This window comes from Pseudophryne corroboree, chromosome 3 (assembly GCF_028390025.1).
Source record: "Pseudophryne corroboree isolate aPseCor3 chromosome 3, aPseCor3.hap2, whole genome shotgun sequence".
NCBI lineage: Eukaryota > Metazoa > Chordata > Amphibia > Anura > Myobatrachidae > Pseudophryne > Pseudophryne corroboree.
The window spans coordinates 647,477,407-647,494,573 of NC_086446.1; the positions used below are offsets into that span (position 1 = coordinate 647,477,407).

At 45.1% G+C, this 17,167-nt stretch overlaps 1 protein-coding gene and 1 long non-coding RNA gene across 30 annotated transcripts in view; one reads left to right on the forward strand and one right to left on the reverse strand.

Moving 5' to 3' along the window:
- ANK3 (ankyrin 3) overlaps window positions 1–17,167 on the reverse strand; it is a 1,328,922-nt gene that overhangs the window by 378,519 nt on the left and 933,236 nt on the right. For all 27 annotated transcript variants that reach the window (XM_063961780.1, XM_063961785.1, XM_063961778.1 and 24 more), the window contains one exon: window positions 11,234–11,338. In XM_063961780.1, coding sequence (XP_063817850.1) covers window positions 11,234–11,338 — 105 coding nt within the window. The remainder of the gene's footprint in view (window positions 1–11,233; window positions 11,339–17,167) is intronic.
- Window positions 16,772–17,167, forward strand: part of LOC135056506 (uncharacterized) — a 57,527-nt gene continuing 57,131 nt past the window's right edge. For all 3 annotated transcript variants that reach the window (XR_010243997.1, XR_010243999.1, XR_010243998.1), the window contains exon 1: window positions 16,772–16,857. This is a non-coding gene — a long non-coding RNA (uncharacterized LOC135056506). The remainder of the gene's footprint in view (window positions 16,858–17,167) is intronic.

Consider the following 17,167-nt stretch of genomic DNA (forward strand, 5'->3'; position numbering starts at 1 on the left):
TACCCGAAAAGTACCCTTGCGGGCTCGCTTCGCTCGCCACGCTTCGGGCTCGGTGGCTCGCTCCGCTCCGCTTCGCTCGCCACCTGATTACTAAAGGTAATAGTTGGTGGCGTGGATAGTAGAGGAACTATCCCGCTGGCCTAGCTCCTCCCCCTTGTGTCGTGACTCCTCCCCCAGACGGAAAAGGTCCCTTAGCCCACTTGATTCTAGCATCTACCGTATGCTTAATGCACATATATAACTGTTACAGATATATATATATGTGAAATAACTATAAAATAGGTGGGAGAATATCAAATATCCCTATATTATTCATTCATTATCCAGCATTTAGTTATACCCTAACATTATTCATAATACTCAGCCCACAAGCACTTTCCTTACAAGGAGACATATTTAGTGATCCCTCCCCTCTTATAAAATCTCTCTCCAGTGGCTACATTATATTTTACTATAACAATAATAGTTAATATAGGAGATTACACTGACTGGTTTGAAGTGAGGGAAGCTATTATTGAGGGAGTGCTGTAGTGAATGATATTTTGAATTATTGCTTAGTATATGATATATGTCAGCAAATTATTAAGATATAAGTGATGAATAATATATAGTACTCAGTATCTCAACATTAGGCTAATTATTGTCAATTAATAAGCCAAAAATTGATATAAGGAATTGTACGAATTGGGTACAGTCTACTTAAGATACATTCAATTTGGATCAGTAAAGATACGACACAGGTAGCGAACCTTGGTTTTAATAAATTTATTTCCATTCACCATTTATGGTAATCACATTATATAATCTTACTGCACTTCTTTATTTCGTGGTTAGACAATTTTAATGAATCTATTAAAGGTTAATTTTTAATTATCATTTGTGCGCCAGCAAAAGAGACACTCTTTCCTCTTCTTTTTCTTCGTATCATTCAATTTGTCTCTGGTAGCACCTCCGAACATCCAGTAATTGGTACCCAATCAAACAGACGGACATTTGTCGGAGTTCTCCTTTTCAAATATTAAACATTCAGTATTTAACAGCTGGTGCAGAACATATCCCCCTTCCCCATTCCCTGTATACCTTCCTGGGTGGGATCCGGCATTGGACCCTAACAGTAGGTTTCCCGACTCGAAAATATGCCGGGTTGGGTTGCCATAGCGGCGGGAGGCGGAGCCGGCAGCAGGGGCGGATGTGGCGCTGGGAGATGAGCTCATCTCTGTGCCGCCTCTCCCTATGTAGTGAACTGGTCCGGGAACCCGTTCACGCTGTTACTGACCCGGTATTCAACCCGGGGTCAGGCAACCCAGGAAATTCACCATGGCTCCTTTCACATCGCACAGTGACCCGTGTCGACGCAGCAATATACCGGGTCGATACTGGGTTATTTGTACGATGTGAAAGGGGTAAAAGCAAACCAAAAAAGCAAGCAACTGGGTACAACCATGTGCACTGCAGGTGGGGCAGATGTAACATGTGCAGAAAGAGTTAGATTTGGGTGGATTATATTTCTGTGCAGGGTAAATACTGGCTGCTTAATTTTTACACTGCAATTTAGATTCCAGTTTGAACACACCACACCCAAATCTAACTCTCTCTGCACATGTTACATCTGCCCCACCTGCAGTGCACATGGTTTTGCCCAGTTGCTTGCTTTTTTGGTTTGCTATCAAACCTGAGTAAGGCCCACAATACCTATACTGATGATGATGATGATGATGATCATCATCATCATCATCATCATCATCAAATAATTTAATCACTTTAAAGAAAATATTCATTCCTTGAATACAGTATTTTTTTTTAATATGTTTAGGTCTTACATTCTTCCCATTTATTTAAATTTGAATACAAATGGAAAAAAGATTGCCCACAGTGCAAGCCATACTGTATATCTTAACAGTGGGTCTGATTCTGATTTGGAGGTAAAGTAACAACAAAAAAACATGCTGCACTGAAAAGGAAGCAAATCATTTCTATTTTTTCTGTGCAGGGTGAATACCAGCTACTGTTCATGTAGCCCGCAAATGTTAGACGGCTTGGACACACTTCACTCAAATCTAAATTTCTTGCATATTTTACATCTGCCCCTCTCACAGTGCAAAATGGTTTTACCTAGGTGGACAGCTACTTTCTTTTATTGCCTTTACTTCCAAATCAGAACCAGGCCCTGTGTCCGTGAGATAATTGTTACCTACAGTAGGTAGAGTGTATTCTATGTATCTTGCAGTACACAAGCCCTCCATTTGTATCCTTACAGTATTATATAATCAATATTTCATACTTTAATTCATGTATGTAATTTATTATGGCACGTTTATTTCCAGCTATTATGGTGTGCAGATTCTGCTCGCACCTCCATAGACTGCGATTAGAATCTGCCTTCTGTAGTTAACCCCACAAAGTTGCCGGATTTTGTAGCTAACTGATTCTGCCCCCATGCAGTCCTGTCCACAGAGGGGTACAAAGCAGTGCCGTAACTACGTGTGTGCCAGGTGTGCCTGGCACACAGCGCAGTCGCACTGAGGGCGCAACAGCCGCCATTCCCTAAAGTCAGAGGCTTGTAATGAGTCAAATCCGCCTGTGCTGGAGGAGGAGAGGAGCAGCGGAGAAGGAAGAAGAGGGAGGGGGAGGAGGGAGGAAGCCGCAGCAGCGCTATGTAATTGGTGGCGGCGCCGCTGCAGCAGTCCCTCTCCTTCCGCATTGGCTGGCCGGAGCTACTGTGAATGCTGGGATGCGCTTCCCTGATCCCAGCATTCACAGCAGCGACGGCCAGCCAATGTGGAAGGAGAGAGACAGCTGCATGCGGCACTGCCAGCAATTACAGTGCGCTGCTGTGGCTCCCTCCTCCCCCTCCCTCCTCCTCCTTCTCCCCTGCCCCCGGAGCTGCTAGCACCGAGGAGCCTGACTGCCTGAGCCAGCAGAGAGATGGTAAGTATCATCTATTCTATTCGTCTGTCTGTCTGTCTGTCTGTCTATCTATCTATCTATCGGTCTGTCTACCTAATGTGTAAAAGAGGGACGCTGTCTGCCGTAATGTGTAAAAAGGGGGACGTTGTCTGCCATAATGTGTAAAAAGGGGGACGCTGTCTGCCATAATGTGCAAAAAGGGGATGCTGTCTGCGTAATGTGTAAAAGGGGAATCTGTCCGCCGTAATGTGTAAAAAGGGGACGCTGTCTGCCGTAATGTGTAAAAAGGGGAATCTGTCCGCCATAATGTGTAAGAGGGGCTGTACCTGGTGTAGTGGCGCTACTGTGCGGCATAATTGAATAACGTAATTTGAATTTGTTCAATTGCCATTCCAAACGTGTTAACTCTCTCTCTCGCCCCACCTCTCTATCCACCCTTACTCTTGCCTCCCCCTATTTTTTTATTATGATTATTTGATTTTAAATGAATGCCAAATAATTATATATAGACGTTTTTACATATTATATATAGTCATCCCTATTACGGTCATAATTATCAAAAATAAGATTTTACTTACCGGTAAATCTATTTCTCGTAGTCCGTAGTGGATGCTGGGGACTCCGTAAGGACCATGGGGAATAGACGGGCTACGCAGGAGACATGGCACTTTAAGAAAGAATTTAGATTCTGGTGTGCTCTGGCTCCTCCCTCTATGTCCCTCCTCCAGACCTCAGTTAGAGAAACTGTGCCCGGAAGAGCTGAAAGTACAAGGAAAGGATTTTGGTAATCCAGGGCAAGATACATACCAGCCACACCAATCACACCGTATAACTTGTGATAAACTTACCCAGTCAACAGTATGAATAACAACAGAGCCTGATGCAACTATAACATAACCCTTATTGCAGCAATAACTATATACAAGTATTGCAGAAGAAGTCCGCACTTGGGACGGGCGCCCAGCATCCACTACGGACTACGAGAAATAGATTTACCGGTAAGTAAAATCTTATTTTCTCTAACGTCCTAGTGGATGCTGGGGACTCCGTAAGGACCATGGGGATTATACCAAAGCTCCCAAACGGGCGGGAGAGTGCGGATGACTCTGCAGCACCGATTGAGCAAACACAAGGTCCTCCTCAGCCAGGGTATCAAACTTATAGAACTTTGCAAAAGTGTTTGAACCTGACCAAGTAGCCGCTCGGCACAGCTGTAATGCCGAGACCCCTCGGGCAGCCGCCCAAGAAGAGCCCACCTTCCTAGTGGAATGGGCCTTAACTGATTTTGGCTGCGGCAATCCAGCCGCAGAATGAGCCTGCTGAATCGTGTTACAGATCCAGCGAACAATAGTTTGCTTTGAAGCAGGAGCACCAAGCTTGTTGGAAGCATACAGGATAAACAAAGACTCTGTTTTCCTGACCCTAGCCGTTCTGGCTACATAAACCTTCAAAGCCCTGACCACATCAAGCAACTCGGAATCCTCCAAGTCAGTAGTAGCCACAGGCACCACAATAGGTTGGTTTATATGAAAAGATGAAACCACTTTCGGCAGGAATTGTGGACGGGTCCTCAATTCTGCTCTATCCGCATGGAAAACCAGATAGGGGCTTTTATGTGACAAAGCCGCCAATTCTGACACACGCCTAGCCGAAGCCAAGGCTAGTAGCATGACCACCTTCCACGTGAGATATTTCAATTCCACCATTTTGAGTGGTTCAAACCAGTGGGATTTCAGGAAACTCAACACCACGTTAAGATCCCAAGGTGCCACTGTAGGCACAAAAGGGGGCTGAATATGCAGCACTCCCTTTACAAACGTCTGAACTTCAGGTAGAGAAGCCTGCTCTTTTTGAAAGAAAATGGATAGGGACGAAATCTGGACCTTAATGGAACCCAATTTTAGGCCCAAAGTCACTCCTGACTGTAGGAAGTGAAGGAAACGGCCCAGCTGGAATTCCTCAGTAGGGGCATTCCTGGCCTCACACCAAGCAACATATTTTTGGCATATACGGTGATAATGTTGAGCTGTCACGTCCTTCCTAGCCATTATCAGCGTAGGAATAACCTCATCCGGAATGCCTTTCTCTGCTAGGATCCGTCGTTCAACCGCCATGCCGTCAAACGCAGCCGCGGTAAGTCTTGGAACAGACAGGGCCCCTGTTGCAACAAGTCCTGTCTTAGAGGAAGAGGCCGCGGTTCCTCTGTGAGCATTTCTTGCAGATCTGGATACCAAGTCCTTCTTGGCCAATCCGGAACAATTAGTATTGTTCTCACTCCTCTTTTTCTTACGATTCTCAGCACCTTGGGTATGAGAGGAAGAGGAGGAAATATATAGACCGACTGGAACACCTATGGTGTCACCAGTGCGTCCACAGCTATCGCCTGAGGGTCTCTTGACCTGGCGCAATATCTCTGTAGCTTTTTGTTGAGGCGGGATGCCATCATGTCCACCTGTGGCAGTTCCCACGACTTGCAATCTGCGTGAAGACTTCTTGATGAAGTCCCCACTGTCCCGGGTGGAGGTCGTGCCTGCTGAGGAAGTCTGCTTCCCAGTTGTCCACTCCCGGGATGAACACTGCTGACAGTGCGCTTACGTGATTCTCCGCCCAGAGAAGAATTCTGGTGGCTTCCGCCATTGCCACCCTGCTCCTTGTGCCGCCTTGTCGGTTTACATGAGCCACAGCGGTGATGTTGTCTGACTGAATCAGAACCGGTTGGTCGCGAAGCAGGGTCTCCGCTTGACGTAGGGCGTTGTATATGGCCCTTAGTTCCAGGATGTTGATGTGAAGGCAAGTCTCCTGACTTGACCACAGACCTTGGAAATTTCTTCCCTGTGTGACTGCTCCCCACCCCCGGAGGCTTGCATCCGTGGTCACCAGGACCCAGTCCTGAATGCCGAATCTGCGGCCTTCGAGAAGGTGAGCACTCTGCAGCCACCACAGGAGAGACACCCTGGCCCTGGGGGATAGGGTGATTAACCGATGCATCTGAAGATGTGATCCGGACCATTTGTCCAGTAAGTCCTATTGAAAGGTCCTCGCATGGAACCTGCCGAAGGGAATGGCCTCGTATGATGCCACCATCTTTCCCAGGACTCAAGTGCAGTGATGCACTGACACCTGTTTTGGTTTTAATAGGTTTCTGACCAGTGTCATGAGTTCCTGAGCTTTCTCTATCGGGAGATAAACCCTTTTCTGGTCTGTGTCCAGAATCATGCCCAGGAAAGGCAGACGAGTCGTAGGAATCAACTGCGACTTTGGAATATTTAGAATCCAGCCGTGTTGCCGTAACATTCCCAGAGAACGTGCTACGCTGATCAGCAACTGCTCTCTTGATCTCGCTTTTATGAGGAGATCGTCCAAGTATGGGATAATTGTGACCCCTTGCTTCCGCAGGAGTACCAACATTTCCGCCATTACCTTGGTAAATATTCTCGGAGCCGTGGAGAGACCAAACGGCAACATCTGAAATTGGTAATGACAATCCTGTACCACAAATCTGAGGTACGCCTGATGAGGTGGATAAATGGGGACATGAAGGTATGCATCCTTTATGTCCAGAGACACCATAAAATCCCCCCCTTCCAGGCTTGCGATGACCGCTCTCAGCGATTCCATCTTGAACTTGAACCTTTTCAGGTATATGTTCAGGGATTTTAAATTCAATATGGGTCTGACCGAACCGTCCGGTTTCGGTACTACAAACATGGTCGAATAATAACCCCTTCCTTGTTGAAGGAGGGGAGCCTTGACCACCACCTGTTGAAGATACAATTTGTGAATTGCAGTTAACACTATTTCCCTCTCGAGGGGGGAAGCTGGCAGGGCCGATTTGAGGTATCGGTGAGGGGGCATCTCTTCGAATTCCAGCTTGTATCCCTGAGACACAATATCTATTGCCCAGGGATCCAACTGGGAGTGAACCCACTTGTGGCTGAAATTTCGGAGATGTGCCCCCACCGGGCCTAGCTCCGCCTGTGGAGCCCCAGCGTCATGCGGTGGATTTTGTGGAAGCCGGGGAGGACTTCTGTTCCTGGGAACTAGCTGTATTGTGCAGCTTCTTTCCTCTGCCCCTGCCCCTGGCAAGAAAGGACGCACCTCGGACTTTCTTGCTTTTCTGTGATCGAAAGGACTGCATTTGGTAATACGGTGCTTTCTTAGGCTGTGAGGAAACATATGGCAAAAAATTTGACTTTCCAGCAGTAGCTGTGGAGACCAGGTCCGACAGACCCTCCCCAAACAATTCCTCACCCTTGTAAGGTAAAACCTCCATGTGCCTTTTTGAGTCGGCATCACCTGTCCATTGCCGAGTCCACAGGACCCTTCTGGCAGAAATCGACATAGCATTTATTCTAGAACCCAGTAGACTAATGTCTCTTTGAGCATCTCTCATATATAGGACAGCGTCTTTTATATGCCCCAGGGTCAATAATATAGTATCCTTGTCTAAGGTATCAAGTTCCTCAGACAGGGTGTCCGTCCATGCTGCCACAGCACTACACACCCAGGCCGACGCGATCGCCGGCCAAAGTAAGGTACCTGAATGTGTATAAATGGACTTCAGGGTACCCTCCTGCTTTCTATCCGCAGCATCTTTGAGGGTAGCCGTATCCTGTGACGGCAGGGCTACCTTCTTGGATAAGCGTGTTAAAGCTTTGTCCACCCTAGGGGAGGATTCCCAGCGTAGCCTGTCCGTTGGCGGGAAAGGATACGCCATAAGAATCCGTTTGGAAATCTGCAGTTTTTTATCTGGAGATTCCCAAGCCTTTTCACATAACTCATTTAGCTCGTGTGAAGGGGGAAAGGTCACCACCTGCCTCTTTTCCCCATACATATGAACCCTCTTGTCAGGGACTGGGGTTTCCTCTGTGATGTGCAACACATACTTAATTGCTATAATCATATAACGGATGGATTTAGCCAATTTAGGCTGTAACTTTGCATCATCGTAATCGACACTGGAGTCAGAATCCATGTCGGTATCTGTGTCAACAATTTGGGATAGTGGGCGCTTCTGAGACCCTGACGGCCTCTGCGACATAGGATCAGGCACAGGTTGAGACCCTGACTGTCCTGAGGCTTCGGCTTTTTCTAACCTTTTATGCAAGGAATTAACATTTTCATTTAAAACCTTCCACATATCCATCCAATCTGGTGTCGGCGCCGTCGGCGGAGACACCACATTCATTTGCTCCCGCTCTGCTTCCACATAGCCTTCCTCGTCAAACATGTCGACACAAGCGTACCGACACACCACACACACAGGGAATGCCCTTTTTGAAGACAGTTCCCCCACAAGGCCCTTTGGAGAGACAGAGAGAGAGTATGCCAGCACCCACCCCAGTGCTATAAACCCAGGAATAACACAGTAACTTAATGTTAACCCAGTAGCTGCTGTTTATATTGATTTTTGCACCTAATTATGTGCCCCCCCCCCCTCTCTTTTTACCCTCTTCTACCGTTTATCTGCAGGGGAGAGCCTGGGGAGCTTCCTCTCAGCGGAGCTGTGGAGAAAAAATGGCGCTGGTGAGTGCTGAGGAAGAAGCCCCGCTCCCTCGACGGCGGGCTTCTGTCCCGCTTAAATATGCATTTTCTTGGCGGGGGCTCATACATATATACAGTGCCCAACTGTATATATGTTCACTTTTGCCAAAAAGAGGTCCAAATGCTGCCCAGGGCGCCCTCCCCCTGCGCCCTGCACCCTTACAGTGACCGGAGTATGTGAGGTGTGTGGAAGCAATGGCGCACAGCTGCAGTGCTGTGCGTTACCTCAGTGAAGACCGGAGTCTTCTGCCGCCGATTTCGAAGTCTTCTTGCTTCTCATACTCACCCGGCTTCTGTCTTCCGGCTCTGTGAGGGGGACGGCGGCGCGGCTCTGGGATCGGACGACAAGGGTGAGATCCTGTGTACGATCCCTCTGGAGCTAATGGTGTCCAGTAGCCTAAGAAGCAGGACCTAGCTTCAGAGAGTAGGGCTGCTTCTCTCCCCTCTGTCCCACGATGCAGGGAGTCTGTTGCCAGCAGAGCTCCCTGAAAATAAAAAACCTAACAAAATACTTTCTCACAGCAAGCTCAGGAGAGCTCACTGAAAAGCACCCAGCTCGTCCGGGCACAGATTCAAACTGAGGTCTGGAGGAGGGACATAGAGGGAGGAGCCAGAGCACACCAGAATCTAAATTCTTTCTTAAAGTGCCCATGTCTCCTGCGGAGCCCGTCTATTCCCCATGGTCCTTACGGAGTCCCCAGCATCCACTAGGACGTTAGAGAAATCATTTTACTAAAATAATGTGAAAAGGGTGTTTCCACACTATTTTCATATTATTTTAGAATCACCTGAATTGCAGGGCCTTTGGAGCAGTTTTCATGAAAAAACTACTCCAAGCCCTTTAATTTGAATATTTTAAGCAAGCAGATCGCATTTTCCAATCTCGTAATGGGAAATGTGATCTGCCCAAACTTACTAAAGAGGCAAGGGAGCCATGCAATAGCAACGTTATCTGGAGCAGGGTTCTCCACCGGTTCTCCGAGCTGGGAGCCAGCCCCAGTGATCAGCTTTGTAGTCTAAATACCAGGAGCCCGGAGACCAGCTGATCGGACAAGAGACTCACTGATTACCGGGCTGGTAAATTTAAACAGAAGGGCAAGGAGGAGAGGGGTAACTCGGCGGCGGCGGTACAATCCTGGGTACTGTTTACGAAAAATACCCTGATAATTGCGGAAAGTGGATTTGCAGGGATAGAGCTGTCTTGCAGGCACTGTCCATGACATACCTCTTTTGCTTCACCATTCCACGGAATGGCCTTTTTGCACTATTGCACTACTACTCCAGTCTGCGTGGCGTGCCTTGCGTGATTTGGCTCTGAGCATGCCAAGAATGTGAAAGCCTGCATGCATTTTCATGCCCTTGCATACCTCCCAACTCCTAGAGTAGTGGATTCGGGACTTCTGCCCGACGGAGGCGCGCCTGCTCCTGAAAAGATGGCGTGGCTTCACGGGAATGGTGCAATTGCGAACCATGTCTCCTATTTTGGTAATTGTGGGGGCATGCCCAGCACTCTACGAGCTGCTGGCATACCCCCAGTCACCACTGCTCTGCTAATAGGGCAGCGAGTTGCAGAAGCTCCCCAATGCCCCCCACAGCCCATGGGTATGACAGTCCTTAAAAAAAGAGAGTGGAACAGCACTACTGCAGCCTCATACTGTCTGGTCTTCATATCTCTTCTCTATCCTCAGTGCTACTGCTCATCTCATTTTCCTATTTCACCACCTTGACTTGATCTCTCCGCTCCTTCAACACCTTCAATGCCTCACCCTTCAGGAACATAGCAGGGGAACAATAGCGCTGGGACCATGGAGAAGCTGATCGCCAGAAATATCCTAAGGATGCTCCAGATGGCTTTCTAGGCTGTAGTGTGTTGTTCCAGGCATAATGTATGCCAAATACAGGTGCCATAGGGTAGCACTGTGCTGCCCCTTATTCCCTGCACCCCTTACTCTTCAAAATCCAGGTTAAGACCCTCACCCTCAGTTTCAAAGCACCCCCGATCTTATCTCAGAATACACTCCCACTCTGATTGTCACCTTATTTCCATACTGATTACCTCCTACCAGTGTCCTCATACAGCTAGTATCTATGCGACATACAGTACGGTGCAAGACACCCTTGACTGAGAATCTATGAGATGAGAAGCATATGATACTTTTCTTTCAATTTTCTGTCTTATACGCATCGCAGACACGTGAAAAGCCACTCACACAGTACTTTGTGTGACTTTAACTGCACAGGAATTAGATTTACAAATGTACAAAATCACAGATTAAGCAAAACAGTACTTGGTGTTACTGTAGAAAAAGCCAGGTAAATTGCACTGAAGCCCTTATTATACCAATTCAGACTGTCACAGACAGGAAGGACAAATGTCGCACTTCAAACTGATCTAGCAAAGTAGTTTTATCACTTCTGTACAACTCCTAGATTTCTCCTGTTCTGCTCTCCTCTCTGGAACGCACTGCCCAGCCTATCAGACTGTCAACTACAATACGATGCATGGCTTCAAATATGTTTTGATAACGCACCTGTTCATGAAACCCTACAACCCTTCTCACACCCTTAACTTAGTGTCTAGCATGCATTATATAAGTTCACTATAACATGCAATACAGATTAGGGTATTTGCAATCATTCACAAGCTATGTTTTGTCATTTTACCCCTTTTTCCCATATCAGAGACCAACTTAATAATAACACATCACCACCAGACTAGTGGACAGGCAGACACTGTAAGATAGTATATTTTCCATTTATAGTTAAAAACAATTTACTGTACCTGATTGCAGACATTGATGTCCACCCCATTTTTCAAGTAGTCGAGAGCCTTTTCTAGGTTACCGGATCGGGCAGCTCTCAAGTAACTTGCACTTGTGTCAGATTGCTGTAATAAAACACATAGATGACCTGTCAGTTTATATTGCAGTAATTATACCAATAATGACATAAAACTAACAACATTTCTCATACAGGAATTTTCTGAATTAAAAGAAAACACAAATATTTAAACTGTGAAAAACATGGTGGGAATGTTTAACTAGGAAATCAATACAAAAACATGCGGGACTAAATTTAATCACCTGCGAGTTGCAGGCTGTGTGGGACTTTGAGTATTGTCAAATTTTTAAGGCGGCAATTATTTACACAGCAAAACTAACCAGGTTTTGTCCTGTAAATGATTACCGCTTTAAAAATACGACAATACTCGTACAATGTCAAACAAGTAAAGAAAACAGACTATCAATCAAATAATTTTTACCATCTTATACGGCTTTTTTCCAAGGCCCATGTTGGCTTTAAAGTTATACTGGAAATAAAAAAAAGGCGTATAGAGGTAAAAATTATTTTATTACACTATGAAAAGTCAATCAGAATCCATGTAAAAAGGGCAATTCTGTGAACAGTCCCTGCAAAACATGGGTGCCAGTACCTTCTAATGTAATCAATGCATATCCCAAATACTTGAACAGTTTTCTCATTACAATAAACTGCAGTTCTGAAATTACTATCTGCTTTACAAATAATGTCCTACTAGCTGCACTGCAGTTCTGTAAGGAACATTCTGGCTTCTTATAAACAAGTCACATTTATTTTAGAATGTATTTATCTGCAAGAACACAATGTAAAGGTATAGCTGATAAACTGAGTACAATTGTATCCAGCATTTACCCTTAACTAAACCTAGGTAATGGCAAACTGATTTTCAGCAACACATTTTGTAAAGCGGTTTTTCATATTCATTGGCTGCCTGAAATGCTTGTGATCACCACTCGTCTTTGCTCTGTTATAACTTCAAATGTTTCCAAAGTCTGTATTTGAGCACTGGATCTTCTTACAGAAGACAAGACACTGGCTATTTGGGTGTGGTTCAAAGGGTCGACCATACATAGGTCAACAGTGTCCAGGTCGACCACTATTGGTCGACAGTGACTAAGTCGACACCCAAAATAGGTCGGCACAAGCATTAGGTCGACATGAGGTTTGGAAAAAAATTTGGTGTAGTTTTCTTCGTAGAGTTACCGGGAACCCCTTATAGTGCACCGTGTCCGCTCACCATGCTTTGGGCAAGGTGCTTCTCTGCGCTCGGCACAGGTTACCGTTCCCAATTGTAGTCCACGTGGATCGTAAATTATGAAAAAGTTAAAAAAAGATTTTTTTAAAAAACTCATGTCGACCTTTTGTAATGTTAACCTAGTGACCATGTCAACCTAGAAACCCTGTCGACCTAATGCATGTCGACCAATAGTGGTCGAATTAAGTGCGGTCGACCTAGAGACTGGATACCGGATATTTAGGCAGGTAAGTACTTTACCGGCAGCAGGAGCTCTGTCTCCACGCACAGGCAAGCACACTAAAATGCAGTCTTTGCAATAAGCCAATGGCAGCCCAGCTACAGTATGTGTACAGTTACAGTATAGGCTCCCATCTCACATCTGCTTTGAAAAGAGCCTCTTCTATAGTACATCAGGTACATAACTGGTGCTCCATGTTCTTATAATTTAGTGACCATCAGATCCATTGTCTGTTTATACTGTAAATTGCTAATTTTCTGAATGGATAGTTGCCACGGAATAAACTTCAAACATTGTCAAAAAGTGTTATCACAAGTTCTAATGATATAGAATCTGACAATTACATTTGCAGGATAAACGCTCCACACTTCCTCCCACGCCATCATACTGCAAATGATTTACGCAAGCAATTAGCATGGAAACAATATACCCTGTTTATGCTCTATAGATAATAAACATACTTATGTTTTCTATTGTATCGCTGCCCCATACATAGTTGTTTATGTAAACACCAACTGCACTGTTCCAGACGTCACAGTTTGAGGTAACACAAGTCCACCCAATCTAAATAAGGCAATTGTTCTAAAAAACAAACGTTCAGCACAGCTCGGATCCTGGGACACAGGCCAATGTGTTTTCTTGCTCAGCACAGACAGAAGCTGCTAGAGGTTAGCCGTACAACAAACACAATGAATAGATGGCCTTTGTAGGTCAAAGTGCTCACAAAAACAAAATATTTGTGCCATTTATATATGGTTTAGCTATGTAACTTTCATTATTACTATTATATTTTATATAGAAATAGTATATTTTCTAATGCACTGCAAATACAGAGAACTTATAGCAGAACTTAGGGCCTTATTCAGTTTTTTTAGCACACCAAAAATGCACATTAATAGGCAAAAAAAAATCTGCCCCACCTGCAGTACAACAAGGTTTTGGCCATTAGTGTGCTTTTTTGGCATGCTAACAAACCTGAATAACACCTAGTCAGTTTCTGCTCCAGTAAATCCTAGTTTCCACTGGAAATGTATGTAGACACCTGTGTTTTGGTTTTGGTTCTAATTCATCATAATTTTTTGGTTTTGGCAAAACCATCATCTAGTGTTATCGTTCAGATTCAGTTTTTGGTTTCATTTGAAATCTCTAAACATTGATTAAAAAAAAAAAACAGAAATCGATAAAACAGCTAAAATCATGTAATCATGCAATCCAAAACCCGAGATTGTTTTCTAAATCCAAGTTACAAACTAAAAATAGACCCCAGTCGAGACTTGGTTCCACTTGGAACCCCAAAGTGATTCCGAACTGGGACTCGATTCGATTTTGGGTGTGTTCGTATTTCAGAAAAACTGCACATACAGTAGTTTACACACACACACACACACACACACACACACACACACACACACACACACACACACACACACACACACACACACACACACACACACACACGGTTAGCATTACCCACCATAATTGTGTGTTTCATTGTATCAGTCAGCCCCAGTCACCACAGTAACAGTAATGCCATCGGTAATACCAGCACCCAGTTAAATGCTAGCAGCTGTAATAGTGCACAACTATATACCAGCAGTAACAGAAATCCCAGTAATAAAACACCAGCAACAGCACTGAGGTTGGTTGCTATGTGCAACTTATCCATCTGTCCTCTTTAGGTTTGATACATCTCCCCCAAAGTCTCTTGGAGCAACAGCTCCCCCATTATCTAGAAAATCGCTCCCCATGTCTAACAACTGGAAAGCAAACTTTATGCCTTGCATTCTCCTCAATTAATGAATACATATATCAGGTACATATAATAACAATACAGACATTTTGTCAATAAATATCAGCAGTAGCTAAAGTACCCCGTATATACTGTATGCCCAGAAATAAGCCATCTGAATGAGTAATGCTTGGTACGATATCTCCTGAAATGTAATGTTATACCAGCAGTAACAATGATACTCAGTAATAGGCCACCAGTAATTGTAATGTTCAATATGGGCTTTATTACACACCATCCTGATACTGTCTGGTTGTCTGTTTATCCCGCCTGTCCTCACTGGCACTAGAATAAGACCACACAACGTGACCCCTTCCACCAGGTACAAAGTGTTCTGTTCCGGAGCGTCCCACTTCATTTATGATTGCAGTCGCCTGCGCTGAACAAGTTAATTGATGCCAAGAGTGTTATTAGCACAGGTGACGGAATCATAGATCAAGTGAGAAGTCCAGAAGCAGAGCATTTATTACCTGATGGAAGCCGTCATATTAGGGTGTCTGTAGCTCTGCCCCAGCAGTGCCTAGTGCAGAGGTTCCCAAACATGGTCCTCAAGGCCCCATAACGGTCCTGGTCTTAATTATATCCATGCTTGGCCACAAAATTAGCACCTCAATTTGATTTGACCATCTGTGCTGAGCCATGGATATATATAAAACCTGGACCTTTGGAGTGCCGTAAGGACCATGTTCGTGAACCGCTGGCCTAGTATCTTCTGTAATTGGCCATGATGTGACGATTGTTCAGCTGGATGACTGGCCGTCACTACTCATGTAAACATCAACACTAAATTCTATTCCTTCCCCTTCCTGTCTCCTTAGCAAAATCCTCTCTCATAAGGTAGGAAGAGGCTCATACTGCCCAGCTCTAACACCTCAAAACACTTGTGGTGACAACATGCAGTTGGGCACCGGAGGTCTAATGTATTAGCATTAGAAGAACTGTAATGATTTGGTTCCACAATCTGCTAGCAATAATAAGTGCTGCAGTACTGTATTATCTGTATTTGTTTTTTAAATTATTTATATTTAACTTCCGTATAAATAATTCAGAGGGACTAGTACGGACCACCCATGACAAGATTATTTATTAAAATACAAAGCCATACTCCAAATGTTTCTTATAAATGCAAAAAAAATAAAAAATAAATAAAAGTGAATGGAACTTTGCTAATGATAACATTCGCAGTGTATCTGTTGCAGAAGTTGTCACCGACTGACTGTATAAATGGCATTCAGCAATTTGTGGGAGTAAGCTCACTGCTATCATCTGTCAAGGTTGTGGGAATGACACAGATGCTTAACTAAAGCAATTTGTTCCTTTTTAGCTTTGTGGGTAGTTCAGCATTCTTTTAGCATTATTAAAGGCATACCCAACATAGGCAAGTCCTGGCTTAGCTAATCCAGCTCCATTCATTGTGCAAACCCACTTGTATAGCCAACTAAATCTTGTTTTACAGAGTGACACATGTTTACTGACTAAATAAAGCGTGCGTGTGTGTGTGTGTGTGTGTGTGTGTGTGTGTGTGTGTGTGTGTGTATGTGTGTTTCAGTACTGAGGGGGGTATTCAATTAGGTCCTTTTTTTCACCTACACTTTTCGCTATTTTTTTAGGGCGAATGGGGATTCACCCTATTCAATAACAGGGCCATTTTTTCGCCTAGGTGAAAAATTCGGCATGAGCGAAAAACATGTGGATTGGCGAATCCACGTGTTTTTGCACCAGCACCGGAAAAATGTGGGCAGTTTTTTGCCGATTTTGAGGCATTTGCGCAATGCCTTTTCGCTAAAAAATAGAAGTGAAAAGGCATTGGCAAACAATGCCTTAAAAACAGGTGAATTCAATGGCTCCAAAATTGTCAGAGTTATCTGAATATCCCCCATAGTGTTGGTTGTCCTACTAATCCAATAAATTGGGTGCCACAGTGGTAATATTCCTTGCCAGTATCTCATACCTCCCAACTGTCCCCCCGCTATTCGGACCCTGTCCCGCTATCCCAGGGCAGTTGGGAGAGCCCCGCTGTCCCAGGGCAGGGGGGCAGTTGGGAGAGCCTTTGATCACCCGCTGCTCTGCTCTGCAGAGCAGCCGGTGATCACTGAATACATGCTGTGTGCACGCGCACGGCATGTATTCAGTGCTAGGAGGGGAGCGGGGGCTGCCCAGCTGCTTGGGGAGCGCTGGGCACGCCCCCAAAAGGTAGGAAAATGGCCCGTTTGGTGAGGCCACGCCCACTTGGATGAGGTCAAGCCCATCACGAGTGAGGCCACGCCCCCTTTGTGGGTCGCCGCGCGAGACTCCCGTTTTCATCAACCAGACAGTTAGGAGGTATGGTATCTTGTAGGCTGAGCTCTCTTCAGAGCTGGCATTTTCCATATTGCTTCAGTACTCCCCTCCTTCCTAGCAGTGGAAGGGGCAGGGCAGCTGTATGAAGGAAGAAAGTATGGCGCTCTATGCAGCTTACATTAAAATGGAGTTGTACTATTAGCATACTGAGGGCCTAATTCAGCATGGATTGTTAATCTAAGAAAATGCAGTTGTCTGCGAGTAGAAAGACATCACCCTGACAGGAAGAAAAAATGCCCTGTGCAAATTTACAAATGCATCGCAGATTGCTGTACACTCATAGATGCATATG